Here is a 19,672-nt window from a genome sequence, read left to right on the forward strand (position 1 = left end):
AATTATTAATACTAACAAAATATTTTTTATTTAATATATTAATTAAATGCTTTTAAATCATTTAAAATATATTAAAGAATTCATATATTATTAAATATATTATTTATTAAATTAATCATAATTTAAAAATAATAAAAAAGTAAATAAAAAATTCTAAAAAAAAAATACAACACCCTGCGTCAATTTGACGTCAGGAGGTGTAGGACAGCAAAATAGGGTGAAATATTATTTTCAATTCTCGGTTGGAGATGCCCTACGACGTAAAGTATAACTGTCCAAATTAAGAGAAATTTTTTTATACATTTCGCAATCTAAACCCAATTTATCCACTGGAGAATATATAAATACAGTTGGCGTGAGTCGGTATGTTAGCATCGTCTAGACGTTTTAGGAACAAGAGAGAATATCCACATTAATGGAGGAGGATACCACCGCCGCGGCCACCACCACGAAGAATAATCGGAAAGAGTTGATACGATTGGAGAGAGAATCCGTCATTCCAATTCTCAAGCCCAAGCTCATCGTTCACTTGTCCAACCTCATTCGTATGCATAGATTTTGTCCTCCTTTTTGTTGTAATCTCTTCAATTGATGTGAACCGTGTTGCGATGAAAATGCTGTTCTAATTAAGATAATTCGGCCGCTTTGTTTCGACAATTGCTTGCAGAACATAGTGCTGATCGTGCCGAGTTTTTGAAACTCTGCAAGAGAGTTGAATACACGATTCGAGCTTGGTACCTCTTACAGTTCGAGGATCTTATGGTGATTTCCTTCGAACTTCTTTATTTTTTCGCTGCTGATTATACGGACGTTATCATGCTTTTCTTCTTCTTCTGGCTTACGTTCAATAATTTGTTTATATGCTTATTCTTTGCTTACAGCAACTCTACTCCCTCTTTGATCCTTTACACGGTTCCAAAAAATTGGAGCAGCAGAACTTAGCTAAGGATGAAATTGACATTCTTGAACAGAATTTTTTGACCTATTTATTCCAGGTAACGTGGTGTCATGCCAACAGATATGAGCCTTCGGTAGAGGCTTTCTGATTCTGAAAGTCTGAAACTTTGTCATCATGGTCATATATTAGATTCCACGAAAAAATCCTATGTCCACTATATCTGCCTATGATTTTGCTGCAGACCACAATCCATTACCCGGTCTCAGATATTATTTTCTAGTCAGGAGTTTCCTTTACAGTTAGGACTATGTTTATACTCCCCAGCGATTCTGCCCATCCTTGAGGTGGAGGGGGAATGGGAAAGGGGAAATAAAATCGTGGAACAACCATTCTATTTTTGATGTCTACTTGATTCCTTTTTCTGCAGGTTAACTGCAATTTATTTGATCATGCAGGTTATGGAAAAGAGCAATTTTAAGATAGCCACTGACGAGGAGATTGATGTTGCACAGTCAGGGCAATATCTTCTCAATCTTCCCATTACGGTCGATGAATCTAAGGTAATGCGCAAAAATAAGATTTATCCATTCACATGCATATACAATAGCGTGTTTGTTCATGGTACAATTTTTTCTGAATGTAGCTTGATAGAAAGCTTTTGAAGAGTTTTTTTGAAGCACATCCTCATCAAAACCTCCCAAACTTCGCAGATAAGGTCTATATCTCTCTTTCTGTGTGTGTGGCATCTTTAATTTTAATATCACTTTCAGATTTTTTTAGATGAATATAATTTTGATCCTTGTATAATCTTTGACTCAGGAGAACCAATTTGCCATATTCCTTAAATTTTAGTATTTCTATTACTATTCTTGATCTGTTCACACACATAAATATTTTGTTAAGTAAAGGAGTGATAAATATCAGATTACATAAAATCTTCAATCGTATCTCATAATGAATAAAATGTTCAAATTATATAAATGCAACTGACTAAAGAAGGAAGGATAAGCAAAATCCGTGCAAACAATTAAAGAAAATAAAAACAAGATCAAATAATACTAATATTATTAAAACGAACATATTGTAATTCAACTTATCCACCTTTATTAACTTATTCTTAAAGATCTGCAACACCCTTCCTCAAGCTGAATGATATATGTTGGGCATTCACGGCTTGCCAACTAGCTCTATAAAGCTTGATTTGGATAAACCTTTTGTGTGGAGGTCTGCAACTTGTTGCTCGGTTGGAATATCATTCATCCATATATAATGCCATTTTCTTTATATTTTTTTTAAAATAGTAGTGTTTATCAATCTCTATATGTTTAGTTTTGTTGCAATAATTGGATTCTGAGCGATGCTCATTTTTTCTTTGTTATCTCATATCCCTTGGGCTCACCATGCTATACTCGCGGGGAAGGAAAAACGAGAAGCTTTTTCCTTCGCTTCGAGCTGTAATAAGAATACAGGCACGTTGGTAAAGTTAAATGATGAGAATACAGGCAGGTTGGTAAAGTTAAATGATAACAACGCGTATTATCAACTTTTATTATATTCTATTATATATACATCATCGGATGATCTAATTTTTCTTTCGAATTCTTCCAGTAGTCTTTCTAACCAGGTATCATCCTTGTGCTATAGGCAAAATTCAAATTTGGGACCGCTCCTTTGCAACAACTGATTGTTTATCTCTACTCTAAGTTGTCTTGTACACATGTACAATACGACAATTACCTGAAGTTGCTTGCTTGATGAGTATAGACCTTACCAAGTCTGCATCTATTTAAATTTTTTATGTTTCTTTCATGATGTTCTTATAAGGCAAATTTTGCCTTGGAGCATCTAAGGAATCTACGAACAACATCTTGCTTAGTGTAGTTGCCCTTTCAGGTAGTCCAGGAAGGGATTCTTGTAAGCTACTAACAGCATTATCTGAGAGTTATCTACTCATAGATTTTGACCTAATCTATTTGTAGTTATTTCATTACATTCTACATGTAATTTAGTCACATAAAAATAAAAAAAGTATGATCTGTGAAAAATTAGTTTCAAGTTATATACTTTGTTTTTTCTTTAGAATCAATTTTAATATGCGCTCAACATTCTAACATTGTACTTGTACGCATTTCTTGTTAGTATATAATCTTTCGACGTGGGATTGGCTTCGATAAGACCACTGATTATTTTTTTATGGAGAAAGTGGATGTCATCATTGGACGTTTCTGGGCATGGATTTTGAGGAAAACCAGGTGATTGACTTCTTACGACTTAGTGTCTTGTAGCATTACTAGGGGTATTGATTCAAGTACACGTAAAACACAGGTTATCTGTTCAGGGCTCTATTGGGCACTTTTGTCTGCCCTTTTGAGTTTTGCTTACAAAGTATATTTGGTTCATATTCATCCTTTCATGTTTATATACACTGAACTCTAAGCAAGCATTCTTTTGTAATATAGATTAGAGAAGGTTTTGCAGAGGAGGTCAAGTTCACACCATAAAAAGAATCCAAAAAAGGATGATGAAGTTACCTCTGGGACTGGAAATGAATTCCAAGTTGAACGCATTCGTCTCGAGAACATGGAAATCAGGTCTGAATATTAGTGTTTTTATTCCTAGTTATTATGGCCTTTTACCTTTTTTCCCTTATCCTTCAGTTATTTTCTTTGTATTCTCATCTAATTAATAAAAAATTTTCATTAATGCTTTTCACTCAATAAAACGGAACTCAATTATGGAAATTTTTTTACGTGTTTAAGTTTTAAAATTGGGGATGAAATGGTATATCATTCTGATCAGATTTCTTTTTGTCCTCGTTCCTCCCTTATGAGCATCAAGGCTCCTTTTTTTTTTCTCTTGACGGACTTGGGCTTCCTTTTCTCCTCGATGGACTATTTTTTCCTCCGGAGTTGTTTTTAAAATATATTCTCTCAATTTTATTAATAATTTTGAGATGGAAAAATACGAGATGATAACAGAAGATAGCCAAATATTCACATGCTTTTTCATCTTTTGAATATTGATGACATAGGGTAGATTTATGCTAAAATTGTCGATTTATTATTTGTGTATTGATTAGATTATCTTGTTAATTGTTTTTTTTTTTTTTTTTTTTTTTTTTTTNATTTAATATTTGTTATCTTGTTAAAGCATATCATTTATATTTATTTTGCAATTTTTTCTTATAATTTTCATATTCATGTATATGGCAATGTTCTAAAATTCAGCCTAGGCGCTAGACGCGGGCCAACTGCACCGAAAAATTGCTAGTCGGCCAGCCTAGGCGGGAAGCACGCCTAGGCGCTTACCAACTTCCCGCCTAGGCGCTTACTAATCGGTCTATGCGTCCTAGACGCCGCAAACGATTAGGGCTTTTTGGTTTTTTTTGGGTTTTTTTTTGAAAATTTTTCAAGTTAAAAGCCCAATTTTAAAAAATGAAAGTTATTTTTTAATAGGCCCTAACCCTAAACGGCTAAACCAAAGTCCAACAAATAATGTGATTTGTTTATTATCCTAATACACCAAACTATATCTTCGTCTGCGATTTAAAGTTAGAGAACTCCACGAGGATGATTTTGCATCCGAAGAATTTTGCATCTAAAGAAGAAGATGAGGATTATAACGATGATATTGAGTCTGTGCCTGACGACGAACAAATTGTTGAAAATTTATGGAGAAGAAACGAAGTAAATTTGTGATATTCTATTAGTTGTATAATTTTGAACGCATTTTAAATTTGATGTTATTGTATTTGAGTTATAGTTTGTGATTTATTATACTGATACCGTGGAATCCGCCTGGTAGCGTCTAGTTCTACCTAGCAGCGCATAATCTCCGTCTAGGTTGAATAGGCGCTGTCTGGCGCCCGACTAGTTGAGCTGAGGGATGAGAAAGTGAACGTGTTGAAGAATCTGAGGAGGGACTTGAGCTTTTTGTTAGGATCTTTAGGGAGGAGGGGCGGGGGAGGGGTTGACGGTATCGAGGTTTGGGACGGGGATCTTTCAGGAGTATTCTCAGTCAAAACTTTCTATGAGTATTTCTTTCCGATCAGTGGGTTTCCTTTATTCCCTCTCTTTTATGTCATTTGGAAAGCTCTGGTCCCACCAAATGTTCAAGTCTTTTCGTGGACCGCGGTGCTGGGTAAGCTGCCTACTTGTAAGATGATGCAAAAGAAGTGATCTTCGTGTGCTCTGTGTCCGAATTGGTGTATGTTGTGCTGGAATGAGGTGGAGAATCAGCACATCTACTTATTCATTGTTCTTTCACGAGCTATCTTTGGTTTAGAGCTTTGGAGGAGATGAGTCCGATTTCGGTGGTTCCAAGATCTTCGTATGAGGGGTTTAATTTTTTGGATAATAACAGTTCATTGTATTTGTTGCTCGGTATGGTTGGAGCGGAATAAAATGATTTTTGACAGATTTGAAGAGTTGGTTGAAGAGGATTGGGACAATATTAAGATTCGGGTATCTAGCTGGATTGAGAAGCATGTAAAGTTTAAGAACTTCTCGATTTCAGTCATAGCGAGAAATTGGAGTTATATATGTTGTCGATTTGAGCAAGTTTTTGTCTTTTTTCGCGGATCACTTTTTTCGCTATCTGTAATTATTGCTTTAATTAATAAATATAATATATTTTCCTATAATAAAAAAAAAGACTCTGAAAACCCTTATCTGCAATCGCTATTATGAAAGTTCTGTAGGTGGGTGCATCGGTTTATAAGATCATCGCCTGAAAAAAACTTAAGAAAGCCATATTTAACGTGTTTCTTCTTGATGTTATTCATTGGTTTTTACCCAAGGTAGGGTGGTTACCTAGTGCTTATGGTAATCTGAGGATCTTTTTGGGTTTTATGAACAACAATTGTCTATCCTTCGTTGTATGTTAGACTGAAGGTTGATGGAAAATAGTTATTGTGTAGGAGAGCTACTTCCTTAACAAAGCCAGAACGAGGCATATTTGTGAAGCATTTCAAAAGCATCCCTATGGCTGATATGGAACTTGTTCTTGTGAGCGATACTTTTTCCTTGTACTTAGCTCATTTCAATTTTGTGCTATGGTGTCTTCTTCTAGCATCGTATTTTGAATTGCAACTAACCAAGTTCAGACTTTTGCTTTCTTTTGATAGCCCGAGAAAAAAAATCCGAGTTTAACGCGGATGGACTGGCTTAAATTTATTGTATCGGCGGTGGTTGGACTGGTAAGATATCTCATGGCATTAATAACCCCCTTAGTTTGAATTATCCTAACATTATTAATGTTTTTGATATGGTTGTTTCGTGGACTCTTCCAGGTTGCTGTAGCTGGTTCTATTGAAATGCCCAAAGCTGACCTCTGGGTCATTTTTGCTATCCTTTCCACGGTAATTGGTTATTGTGCAAAAATATACTTCACGTAAGTGTTCTTTTCATTGGACTTGGATGCTTTTCATTGTATATTATTCAGTTGAAAATGCTAAATATCTGAAATCAACGCTGTAAGAAAAATTTACTGTCAAAGCCATCGAGAAGAATGTGTTATTTGTAAGCCTTAAACATAAATATCCACCATGGATATCCATTAATGGCCATTTATGGGGCTTCAGGACAAAATAGGTTCTCCATGCCCAGTGGAATTTTTTGGATGCCATTTCGAAATAACTTCTTGCTTGCTAGTATTTACTATCCTATGTAGCAAACTGAACCATCCACTCTAAATCTTGACTGAGAATTAGAAAGAACCAACTGTTTCCGTATCACAAGGCAGCTTAAAATGATCTTAATCCATCATCCTTTTCGCCTTAGACGTGAATTGTCTGATTATTTAATATGATTACATCAATATTTATTGCTCAACATTGCTTTTTTATTGTTAATTCTAAGTTTCTAACTAAGGTTTGTTTACTTGCTCGCAGGTTTCAGCAGAATATGGCTACATATCAGAACCTAATCACGCAGTCAATGTATGACAAACAACTGGATAGTGGAAAGGGCACTCTTCTCCATTTGTGCGATGATGTTATTCAACAAGAAGTAAGTTGTAAAAATACTCTATTTTTTTTAAAAAAAATTGATAGCCAACTTATACTTGGATAAATTTTTCTTTTTTCTTTCCCAAAACATGAAGAAGCCGTCTATAATGTTTTGGTGAACTTGTTAGACACAATAAGCAACTTTGCAAACTCCATGTATGATGTACAACTCCCACGATCTAATATTAGCTTACATTCATCAAGTAATTATCACAAACTAGTGTCTGTCAACATCAATTTTTTTCACTCAGTTTTTGTGAGACGGGCGAGGCTTAAAAAATTTATTTACTCTTAATGTACATTGCTTGGCCGGATATAGGAAGTTTCGGTTTGTACATGTGGCTTATTTGGTATTTTAAATATTTGTTTTCCATATTCTTTCGTGAATTTCAAATATGCAAAATTTCTAGTTTCTTAATGTGATATGCCGCTGTTTATTTAGATGCTTACTGCTGCGTAACCTCCATGTTTCAAATGTGCAGGTGAAGGAGGTCATTATTTCATTCTTCATACTAATGGAGCAAGGAAAGGCTACTTTAGAGGTGCACAGAGCTGGTCTTATGGACATTTTGATGTTTATCTGCCTGTTTGATTTCGAGTTTGAAATGCTTGGATCTACTAGTACTGACATGTCATTTTTATTACTCAAAAAGGATCTTGACCAGCAATGTGAGGAACTGATTCAAGATGAATTTGGTGAAGAATGTAATTTTGATGTTGATGATGCACTCCACAAATTGGAGAAACTAGGCATCGTGTGTCGGGTGAGATTCTTTTCCATCTATTTTGTGAGGAGTCTAGGGGTACCCTGGATACATAACTAGGGTTGAAGATAAATTTTAAAAAAATCCAGAAAAGACTTCGAGCTGTGTATCCTATGTTGCAGATGTGACCATTTTACCCCAGGCATCGCTTTGGTACTATTCTCACGCACAGCCACTGCGTGCCACTACACAAACTATCTCGTTTCCTTCTTTTTGAAATAATGTCATTTTTTCGGAGGACTTGATTTTTTTTATTTTTTCCATTTAACTTGACCATAATTTTGTAATCAGTGTTGAAAATATCACGAGGAAAAAATTATCATTAGAGGTTTTTGAGTACAGAAAGAAACGTGAGGTGGCTGAAGTCTGGAGGAGAGGGAGAAAATGAAAAGGAATGAGTAAACTGTTTTGAAGTGGAAATGAAAGGTGCAATGGTAGATGCCACTTCTACGGCGGGTGCAGTGGCTGTAGATGGGGAAAGGAGAAAATTACAGAAAGAGGTTGACGGTATTTGACAATTAAAAGGGTTGATTTTTTAAGTTTTACTTTTGAATACGGTATTGTAGCAGGGTCCAAATTTAAAAATAAAAGGAAAAAAGATACAGAAAATGAAGAATAATAGAGGGGTAGTAGGAGTTGCAGACTCATTGATTGTTTTATAATTTAGTATCTACATGTTCAACGAGATGATGCTCTAATCTGTTGGATAACTCTTCCATGATGATGATGGCTTCGTCACCCCAGTTTTGAGTACAGCCTTTTTTTGTGCCTTTATTGAATTTTGAGGGTGGTATTGGCAATGCTATCAGGGGTTGTTTTCTTTAGCATATTTTTTTGGAGAGGTATAACTTTGAAGATATGAAGAGTTTAAATAAGTATTGCTAATTTTGACATAATAACGGAGGGACTATGTATTTCAGGATACAATTGGAAGGTATTACTGTGTCGGCCTGAAGCGTGCCAATGAAATTATTGGAACGACGACTGAAGAACTTGTGCTGAAAGCTAAACAGGGTTCTGGTAATTCTTGATCTTCTGATGAACGTCAGTCACGGTTGTCTGAAGCAAAAGATCGATTATCTTCTCAAGAACCCTTGAATGTGAGGAGATTCATGTATGATCTTTTCCTTTGCTCATTAATCATGTTTCGATTCGTGGAAACGAGTTTATATAAATTAGTTTAAATTGTTTTTGTAAATCAAGTAGTAGTTTTGTTTGTTTCATATCAGGTTTCGAGTTGAGAAGTAAGTCTAGCTTTATACTGCACTACGAGCGCAGTCGTATAATAAGTGTATCTGGGGTCATTTGAAATTCGTGATATCGAATCTAAATTTTTTTATAGATTGTTTTGACTGAGCAGAATTTCAATTTCATTATTTATTAATTTACATCATTATATTAATCAATGCAGTAGATTTCAGGTGCACCGAACGCATGTGTAATTTGATCATCTGTCTCATTTTCAGCTCCGCCTATTTCGATAATAATTTCATTATTTTATGATCGGTAAAGATGGGAAAAGTCTCATCTTCGATAAGAATACATTGGTTTTCCCAGATCATGTGAATTGCATTTAGTCTCATGAGGTTTCAATAGACCTGAAGCGCAAGTTTTTAACATGTCCGTCCTGAAACATTTCACACCCTAAGCGTTGCAATGACATATCTGTGCATACAAACTATTATCCAATAAAACTGGGGGGAAACAGTTAGCACAAGAATCTCTCGTACCCCTGGTCAGATAATTGGCAAAATCATCTGAATCTTCTATACATTGTATTAGTAGTGGAAACAAGATGCATGATTACGTCAAAACCAAGATCCATGTTGTAGGAACAGAAAACCATTATTAGCACTATTGCATGCATGTTAGGCAAAAGAAGTCGATCAAGCTACGTATAATACCTTTGTCTGCAGTTTATAATTGATGTTAAAGGTGAAAAGTGCAGAATGATTTTCTTCGAGGCTAATGCGATGATTGAAGATGTAGCAGCTGAAAAATTAATCCGGTAACATACATGCAGTGTTTCATTTGACCAACTTTTCTTGTTTAGAAATCATCATACTTTGATTTGTCTGTGATGGACCAAAATCGAAGATCTCTCCGAATGAGTATATAGCAGCAGCCAACGACAAGAACTATTGAACATTATTATGGTGACATCATATCATCACTTCTCCAACTTTTGTACACAACTAGCTATATCGATGTTAATCATGTGCGCATTACATTTGAGATAATTTTCAGAAAGGGTAAGCCTATATGGAACAACACAATGACAGAATTCCTCTTTCACCTCTTAAGTGCCGGTTCTTCTGGTAAAAGTTTCTCAAACATGTAATAAAATAACAGCCATTGTTCACTCTGGGGAACAAAATATACAAATTTAAACGAGTATAAAATAAGCATTGTTATGTATTACCTGCCGCACGCAAGCAATACCAGCCCATTGAGAGGAAAGAATCAGAAGATCAAGTTTTTCAACCTCTATCGGATGGCCAACAAAGAGAAGCTGAGTTGAAGTTTGAGCCAATCCTCTGCAGTAAATAGAAGAGTACACGTTATAAGCTTAAAGAAAACTATCATAAGATTCAAAACTTAAATTGAATTATGTAAAGTAGATTACAGTCATAATTAATATAATAAAATCTACAAATCCCACTCTGTAAATAAATAAAAGAAGCTTTATAAAATATCATGTTACTACAGATAAATGCAGCTATTAATCACAAGCAAAATAGAATACGTTATCTGTGTAATCTTTTTCCACCCCCAAGGTAAAATGGGTAAACCAACTTTGAAACAGAACTTTCAAAATGCACAAAAGCCTCGACAAGTTGTTGTTTCTGCACAGTATCTGCCCCCATGATAAGCAAAGCTCTTACATATCCAGGATCCTTTTTAAGAGCAAGTCTGCAGTTGTAGTTTACAAGCATAACCATGACAAGGGAGGGCAATTATCCCAAGAACAAAGGATTTTTATTACCTTAATAGTTTAATTGGCCGTCGGTTAGAACGTTTCAGAACTGTCAAAATGCACTGAGATAAACTGATTTTGACATAAAAAACTGAAGCATTGGCATAACATCATCACTCACAGCAGCCAGTTATTTTGGAGACAAATTTTCAGCAGAGATTTTGTCCAGCCCTATATACTTCAGAACACTAGGATTTTTGAGACATGATTGCTGAAAAAGAGAGAGAACGGATTACAAACCAAACAACTGATCCGTGCATGTCGGGCATGGATGACTCTACACATTATCGATGAAAAGCAGGACAAATTACATTCCACACCTCTATGAAAATTCAAAAAAGAATAAAACCGAACATGTAAAATAATTGTAATGCCCGGTAACTCCTAAAAATGATTAATGAATTAATGTCGTTTGTTATGCGCTTATCGATTCATTATGACTTACATGAATGATGCCGCTAATGCTCCTTGTAATATATATATGGACCTATTGACATCGATTGATATATTATATTGAGATTGAATATGATTTATATGTTGTCCATGTTGTATTGAGAATGAATATATGTCTAAATAGGGATAGTAAGATGTGTAGGTAAAGTAGTGTAATGGAAGTTGATATGGAAATGCAATAAATGAGATGAAAAATATGGCAGTTCTTACGGGTTTTAGCATAATAATTTGGATATTTATCCAAATTGTGTGAGGCCACAACCATTAGAAAGTAAAATATAAGGCTATAACTTTCATGTTTTGGGTTTTGTCTAAATCATTGTGGAAGACAAGCCAAAAGCACCTCGAAATGTGTTGTGTGTATCGTCGTTCCTGCACTGACACATTTTGGTAGAATGAGCATAACTCTTTACTCAGATATGCAAATGACATGAGGCCAATTGGAGATGAAAGCCAAGAAATAGAGCTACAACTTTTATGTTGACCACTTTCCAAATTATAAAAGGAAGATGTCTATTTTTAGCAAACACTGACGAGGCTGCGTGTAGAGGCGCGCCCGAGCAGTAACATTTTACCGCCCGAGCGCCCCTGTACCGAAATTTTGGTGTTTCTACAGAATGGTTCACGCTCGAGCGGTAAAATGTTACCGCTCAAGCGCCGCCTGGACAAAATCGTGAGTTATCAACATTATTTTGTGATGGAAATGGATAAGTATCGAGTCTTCAGCCATTTTTCACCATTCCACCATCAAATCTCAAGGAAAAAACAAGGGAGAAGAGAAGGGTTTGCCAAGTTCTTCCCTCAAGTGATCCTCCATCTTATCTTCGTCCTCAAATTGAAGCTAAAATTGAACTCTCCACCAAAAGAGCATCCTAGGGTTGTAAGTATTCAGCTATGAAATGTTGGTTTTCATATGTAGAGGACCATATAGAGTAACTTTCAACCATATGCTTAAGTATGAAGGTAGTGATTGAATTATTGATTTATTTTACAGCATAGGACCAAAGAACTTTATTCTACGGTTTCGTACTCTTGGAAAGTAAGTTGACATGTTCTTGAAGTAATACATGAGTAATATTATGAGTTTCAAATGTTTTCTTTTGATTATTGTTATATGTACTTTGTTAATATGTTTATTGATGAAAACATAGCACCATATAGCATTGTTATGTATTAGATATGAAAGATCATGAATGTTCAAGAGAGGTGCTATGTCATGACATGAAAATGGTACGAAACGAACAAAACAGGTTATTATATGTATACGAGCTCGTTGACATCATGGGTGGTTTCAAGTCCACCAACCTATTGACCAATATATGTTCATGGATCGTGGTGTTATCACAGGGCATTCTGTCTGACGGTCAACACAGTAGTAGCAATATAATAAAGCAATCACAATAGTAAAGGTCAACAAATGGGGCTCAAGTACAACAAGGAACCTGTTTACATGTTATGCATGAATATATGATATGAAATGATTTAAGAATTCATTGTTGCTCACAATTTGATATGAATGTTCCTTCTACGCATATTGATACGTATAAGTGCCAACTTATTGAGTTTTATAAACTCACGTAGCTAATGTATTACAGGATCAGGTAATGAAGGTGAATAGGATGCCGGTTCACCAATGGATGCTTATGAAGTGTCTTACCTCGACAAGAACCTGGACATGCTATCGTTAAGGCTTCCACATATATGTATTATAGTTGATTTTATGTTAGGGTTTGAAACAAATTTTACGTTGTCTATGCCTACATGTATAACGGTAAAGGAATGTGTTCGTATATAGAATGGATTGAGAAATACTGTGGATGAAACATTTGTCTTGTGATCATGTTGTTGTAGACGCGTTTATGTTTTTATAAGTAAGTTGTGGTACGGTATACGAATTTAACTATTGCTTGGATTATTGGATCGTCTGAAATATAGGGACATCATGTCAAAATTTTTATAAATCATCACACTAGTGTTAATAGATTGAATTGTTCCATGATATAGGTATATCTATCAAACTCTATTTTAATTACGAGCGTAATGATAATTAATTACTCCAATCATAGAAGAAGGGTGTTACAGTTTATAGTAGCTCAATTGGTATCAAGTCTCTTTGAACTATGTACTTATGCCAGGAGGTCATGGGTTCGAGATTTGGGGAGGTATCACTCCACCAACATGGTGTAGAGAGTGTTAGAGTAGATGCTCTGCAAGCCAACTGTTGGCTAGAGAATTTATTGACTCAAGTGTAATAAACAATCTTTATTTTAATATAATTTAACTTTTTATAGTTTCATTTTACTTTATCTGTATACCCATGCAATTAGCATAAATAGAGTCCTTGATTATTCTTTAATACAAATGAATTGTAATTCGATGTTGAAACTCATTTGTAAACACTGTATAATCTAAATTCGTTCTTATTCGATTCAGCCGCCTAAAACATGGATAAAGGTCGCTTGAGCTCGAAACTAGCATCTCTAATGTTGTGTACCACATTTCTTGGTAAGGGCATAGAGATATCCAAACATGCAGATGGGTAGTCATATGATGATTATACCAAACCACCCTCCCTAGGACTTTCCAAGTGATTATCATTCATCGAGAGAATAAGTCCGTGGTTATGATTGTACACCATTAGTCTTTACGACCCGGGACAACATTGAGGCTCTGTATGCTAGGGTTATGCGTTGACTCGTTTATCGACTTCAAGAGGGTCATCAGGTGGCCAGATTGGGTACAGTTGCGAAACATGTAGGAACCAGTGCATTGTAGTCGGGGATTCACCGCTCACCTACGGGTGTGGATACCCTATGTGATCTAACAAAATAATAGTGCATGAAATCTCTGGTTAGAGTGTCAGATGTACATTAGAAAAATAGTTATCAATTGCACATACGATGACACTATTAATGTTTCATGATTGTATCACATAGCTATCGAATTCTCATGCAACCCCCGATGAATCAATGGTTGCAGATTCGATTGGGATATATGAGATGAAGAGACCATACTGTACGTTAATCATAACCGACTGGTTCTTGCAGGCACTATTAGTGATACCTAGAGAATCACAGGGCGATGCTACTAGGCGCTCTTACCATGATTCTATGGGTTTAATCAGAAAGTGGTTTATGACATTATCATGATCAAATGTTGGTGCATGGAATGTTGGCAAATTAAGGTAAGCCCTAATAAAGTAAATTGTCCTGAATCACAAAGAGTTGTGAACCCACAGCTAGATGTATCCCTGAACCATTGAGGGTCACACAAGTACTGGTTTACTTCTTCCTGTTGAGATAATAAATTCAATGAGTCGAATTTATAAGAAATAAGTTTGATATGATCAATCGATAAGTTTATAAATAAAGTTTATAAAAGCTTATATAAATTTTGAGAACATGACGGATAAAGACAGTAAGAAGAAGTGCACCCGCCTTATTTAGACATTGATGATCTCGAAATTAAAGTATATATCATAATAACAAACAAGTTGAAATTGTCACATCGATGATATTGGATCGTCGATCGGGATTATGATGAGATTAATGTAATGAGAGCATGGATCATGGGCTTGTAAGAGTATAAACACATCATGCTAATTTATTAAAGTTCAAATGGGCTTTAATAGTTAATTATATTTCAATTGAGTTAAAATATAGCTCATTAAGCTTTTATAAAATAGGGTATTGAATTATGTAATATGGAAATATTCATGATGCCATAATTTTATAAAACTTGCACACAAAGCAAAATAATATTAATACATGATATTCTCACAAAATATATGTATTAATATTCGAGATTGCATTTAATATGGCATGGATTTAGAATCTTTAGTTAACTTAATTAATTAGATTAATTAAGTAAAAAGAAAGGTTAGAAATATAATTAGAATATTTTTTTATTCTAATTGAATGGCATGCAATCGAGATTGGCAAAAAAGTTGGCATGGAATTTTAGAATCTTTAATTACCATAATTAATTAGATTAATTAAGTAAATATAAAATTAGAAATAATAATAATAAGAATTTTGATTCTTATTAACAAGATAGCATCCGACACTTTTGCAAGAAAAAAAAAGAGGATTTCGGCTCTTCCCAAAATTTCGTGGGTTGCTCTGTTTTGCAAGAAAAATTCAGCCACTCCTAGTTTGAGAGTTGTGTCGGTTTTTAGTGTTATATCTCTACGCAAAATATCTTCTAATTTTCTAGTGCAAGTTAAAATAGGAACAAGTAATTCGGTCGTAGACCTAATTCGGTGATCGAAAAAAGTTCGTAGAGAAATTCAACAAGAGCTATATCCGGCAATACCGGAATAGTTAGAGCCAAGTGAAATAATTCACTAAAGATACAACTTCTAACACCCTATGAATGATTATATCATTTAAACCATAATAGTGTCCAAAATTATTTTGAATGTCAAATAAAATTTTTTTAAACTTTCGCTGCGTTTTTGGACACGAGAAAAACGATATCCCAACAAGTCCTATGAGTAATGACGCATGGGAAAGCCCGTGAGGGAAAAAGCCCCAATGGGAACCCAATACGAGACAAGGCCCCCGAGGGAGCCCAAGATTGGGATAGCCCATGATCGTTACGATAATGGTCCTTTTTAAACAATGTTTTTTTAAACTCAGGCGTAAACATAAATGGGGCAAATGCAGCCTAAACGGTAGGCGGCCCTCGACCGCCCCGCCTACGCATGAGACGGCAGTTTTAGGCGGTCCGAGCTATACGACGATGGGCAGACAGTCGAAGGCGGTGGGCAGGGGACCGAGGCGGCTGGAGGCGGCGTGCAGGCAGGCCAGGTGAAGAAATCAACATTTTTAAGTTGTAGTCAACAAATTTTTAAAACCTCATCAAAGTCCAATGATTTTAAAACTCAAAACCCTAGTTATTTAAATCACACCCTATTTTTTTATTTTTATTTTTGGTTTTCACTCCTCACTATCAACCACTAAGCCCACCACACAAACTGCCTGCTACCGCCTCTCGCCGTCAGAAGCTTTAGGTTAGACATTGTATATTTATTATTTAACATACCTTTTTTTTAATAATATTTCAGATTTTGTGATTTCAAAAAGCAAATTTGTTTTTTTCCCCTATTATTATTGATTTATTAATGAAGATTAATGACGAAAAAAGATAAACAACCGGAGTTGGAATTTATGTCAAAGTCTAATGATATTGTTTGGGAATATAGGGTGTTGAATAAAGAGAAAAGGGAATATATCACATGCAAGTTGTGTAAGACGGTTATTAAAAGAAGAGTTTATATGATTAAACATCATATTGCGGGTATTGTAGGACAAGTTGAAGCATGTCTTAAAGCATCCAATGAGGAGCAAAAAAGAGTGAGAGACTATCTTGAAAATAGCATGAATAAAAAGAGACAAAGGATGGAAGAACTAAAAGAAGAAAAGGCGAGGGTAAACATTGGTGGTGATGGAGAGGATGATGATTGTCAAGTGGTGGGAGATACTTCAAAAAGAAGCCAAAGAACCTCGGGCCTATTGATAAGTAGACATCCGCAATCAATCCAACAAAAGCAAGACAACAAAACATAAATGATGTCTTGAAGTTAAAGTTTACAAATGGCGTGTATGAGTATGTTGCTAGATGGATATACGAAACGAAACGGGGGTTCCTTTTCATTCAATTGACATTCAAAGTTTTAGACAAATTGTAGAGGCGATTAGCCAATTCGGTCCGGGCTACAAACCTCCAAGTCAATATCTTTTAAGAGAGCCACTTTTGAAGCAAGAAGTTGAGAGGACCAAATTTTCTCTAAAACAACATGAAGAAGAGTGGATGAAAAATGGATGTTCAATAATGACAAATGCATGGACCGATCGCAAGCGGAGAAGCATTATGAATATATGTGTTAATTGCAAGGTAGGCACTTCGTTCCTTGGTTCTATTGAAGAAACCATTGAGGCACACACCGAGGTTTATATCTTTGAGTTTGTTGAAAAAAATATCATTGAGATTGGCCTGAAACATGTTGTTCAAGTAGTGATGGACAATGCCACAAACAATATGGCGGCGGCGGATTTTGAAGGTCACACAACCTCAAATTTTTTGGACCTCTTGTGCGACTCATACTGTAACGTCTACCGTTTTAAAAATACGAAAATATTTTTTGTTTTTTATAAAGCTCACATTTTGAAAATAAGCATTTGAAAAAATTTCATACATGCAGTCCTACTGAAAATATCATTTAAAAATAATCGTAAGTAATTACCAATAAAATAACACGGAAACTAAGCGAATAAAAATCCTATCATCCAACAGTGAAAACAACAGCGCATAAAATATACTCATATCCTCTCAACATCATAAAATCGTAAATGTGCGGAAAAACATGAGGTCCTCGGGTCGTGTCGCCCATCGGGTCTGCCTACTCAGAGTTCGGCACCTCCAGTCCCCTCGATATCGAACTCACCTGCATTACACAGGCCTAGTGAGTCTAAAGACTCAACACGCCTGTACCAGAAATAACAAGTACATATACATGACGCACAGCAGTGAAAGATAACATACTAAACATACCTTTCATGAACTTTAAAAGCGTAACATAAACGTGTCGTGGAAAATCATGACGTGTAAAAACAGCTCATCATTAATCATCATTCATCATTTATCGTTCATCATTCATCATTCATCATTTACCATTTATTATGCATCATTCATCATTTACATAGGCGAATTGTTCATTAGAGGTGACTATCGTGTATCATCATTTATGATGGATCCATCATACATAGAACCGCAGTACCCGGCGGTTTTCGGACATCAGTGACAAGATTACCCATCCACTGTGCCTAGGCCTCATCATCAACATTTATATATACATCTTAAACATTTACCTATACTTCGATAGCCACAACTAATTCCCGTAATTCAAAACATTATCATTTTTATAACTTATAAAAATAATGCACATATGAAATTTTCTTTGAATTCAAGCAGGCAACGTATATTTTCATAAAATCTTAAAAATCATGAATCATGAAGCATGAACATTTAAATTATGATAAAATTGTGCTCAGGGCGCTGCCAGGACCAAAATCTCATCCCGTGTGCAAAATGATCATTTTGCCCCTGGAAACTCAAAAATTACCTTTTTACCCCTGGACCTCTAAAATTGACCCGAAGCTTACCAAACTCCTTAAAATGTCTCAAAAAATTTTAAAAAGCATTCTTAGACGTAAGCTCGAGCCCATTATACAACTTAACCGATTCGTTTTAAAACTTGGACGGGTCCCCGTTTTAACCCAAATCGACTCGAAACTTAACCGAATTTTACCAAACTTAAAACATGATTTAACAACACCATACCAGACCAAAATCCACCCAATTCGAACCCCTTGGAACCCTAAAAAACTTGTTGGTATGCTGCTGGAAATTACAGAACATGCGCCCCTCTTCCTTAGTGCACGAACCCTTTATTGTTTCGTTCCTAGCCTAGAATCGATGAGCCAGCCATGGCTCGGCCTCTCCTAGACCACCTTAGGACTACTCTGGACCCCAAGAACCCACGCAAATCATCCCATGCAAGCCACAGCCCTCCTACTGCTCGCTATTCTCCCAACACAGCTAAACCGAATCCAAGCTTCTACCCTCTCGATCCACAGTGTTTGGGTCTTTGGGATGGTTCCAGCACAAGCCGAGCCCCTCCACGCCTTGTCTCAGACCCACCAGGGTCTGGTCTAAGCCTCAGCAAGGTCCCTGCCGTGCTGGTTGAACCCTGCACTTTGAAACACCAAAGATCGAGCCACCCCATCAAAGCCTTACCCTCGGTCCCTCACCCTACACGATCTGCCAAAGGTTCTACACCCCAAGACAATTCCTTGACACCATTTACAGCCCTTATCAACCAACAGCCGCCCCCCTTGCACAATAACAGGAAGACGTGAGCAATATTCAAAAAAAATGAAAGAAACATGAAGGAAAATCGAAAGCTTTGCATCCTTGTTGCTAGATCGAGAGTTTTCATGCATCATACATTCAACAGCATAAATAACATGTGAGATGAAGAAAAAAATAGATACAATGCGTGCCTGATGATGATTGAAGAGCAAGAACGAGGCGAGGGAACCCGAGAGAATTTTTCTTTGCAAAAATGATTGAAAACCGATGCTCCAGCTAGTGTTTTTCTAAAACCGAGGATAAGGAATTCTGGATGGGGGTGTCGGCTGTTGGGGAGGGTGATAATGGGTGTAGGTTCAAATATGTATTATTTAAATATTTAATAATTAGATTAATGGGCTCTTATTTTAAATTAAAAGGAATTAAAAGAGTTTAAGTCCAAGCTTAAAAATAGGCCCATTAAATCTAAACACACTCTCGAAAAATATTTCGTGTTGGAAAATTTTTGAAAATATTAACCGAACCCTCAAAAAGTCCCCCGATTCGATAAAATTTACGTATCGTTACAAATTAAAATCATGCGGGTAAAATACCCCAAAAATCCCATTTTTTTTTGAAAAATATACTTAAAAACATCTTAAAATAATTAATAAAAATTACCCGTGTAATAAAAATAATTTTCCAAAAAATTCTCCAGT

The 19,672-nt window shown here is 35.7% G+C and overlaps 1 protein-coding gene and 1 long non-coding RNA gene across 3 annotated transcripts; one reads left to right on the top strand and one right to left on the bottom strand.

Annotated features, from left to right (window-relative positions):
* Positions 1 to 343: 343 nt before the first annotated feature.
* LOC140957984 (uncharacterized) lies at positions 344 to 9,059 on the top strand. The gene is made up of 16 exons (XM_073415392.1): positions 344 to 545; positions 668 to 762; positions 882 to 995; positions 1,354 to 1,458; positions 1,542 to 1,613; positions 3,038 to 3,150; positions 3,358 to 3,501; positions 4,950 to 5,072; positions 5,183 to 5,285; positions 5,806 to 5,904; positions 6,024 to 6,095; positions 6,189 to 6,289; positions 6,789 to 6,906; positions 7,388 to 7,447; positions 7,559 to 7,669; positions 8,590 to 9,059. Exons 1-16 carry the CDS (start codon positions 416 to 418, stop codon positions 8,698 to 8,700), a joined length of 1,671 nt encoding a protein of 556 aa, XP_073271493.1. The 5' UTR covers positions 344 to 415; the 3' UTR covers positions 8,701 to 9,059.
* A 524-nt stretch (positions 9,060 to 9,583) lies between these two features.
* LOC140956818 (uncharacterized) lies at positions 9,584 to 19,305 on the bottom strand. Of its 2 annotated transcripts, XR_012171540.1 has the most exons (5): positions 19,166 to 19,305; positions 17,423 to 17,547; positions 10,656 to 10,857; positions 10,416 to 10,582; positions 9,584 to 10,206 (listed from the first exon to the last, which is right to left on the bottom strand). It is a non-coding gene; the product is annotated as an uncharacterized lncRNA (long non-coding RNA). The 2 variants fall into 2 exon arrangements; XR_012171539.1 differs by having other exon boundaries at positions 10,416 to 10,857.
* Between the last annotated feature and the right edge of the window lie 367 nt (positions 19,306 to 19,672).

This window comes from Primulina huaijiensis, chromosome 14, assembly GCF_012295235.1.
Source record: "Primulina huaijiensis isolate GDHJ02 chromosome 14, ASM1229523v2, whole genome shotgun sequence".
Taxonomy (NCBI): Eukaryota; Viridiplantae; Streptophyta; class Magnoliopsida; order Lamiales; family Gesneriaceae; genus Primulina; species Primulina huaijiensis.

Excerpts from the sequence above, each read along its gene's own strand:
- LOC140957984 (XM_073415392.1), top strand. The coding sequence starts at position 416 with ATGGAGGAGGATACCACCGCCGCGGCCACCACCACGAAGAATAATCGG. Across the intron at positions 996-1,353 it reads TTTTGACCTATTTATTCCAG|GTTATGGAAAAGAGCAATTT; the intron begins GTAACGTGGTGT and ends TTGATCATGCAG. Across the intron at positions 3,502-4,949 it reads GAAATCAGGTCTGAATATTA|TGGGTTTCCTTTATTCCCTC; the intron begins GTGTTTTTATTC and ends CTTTCCGATCAG.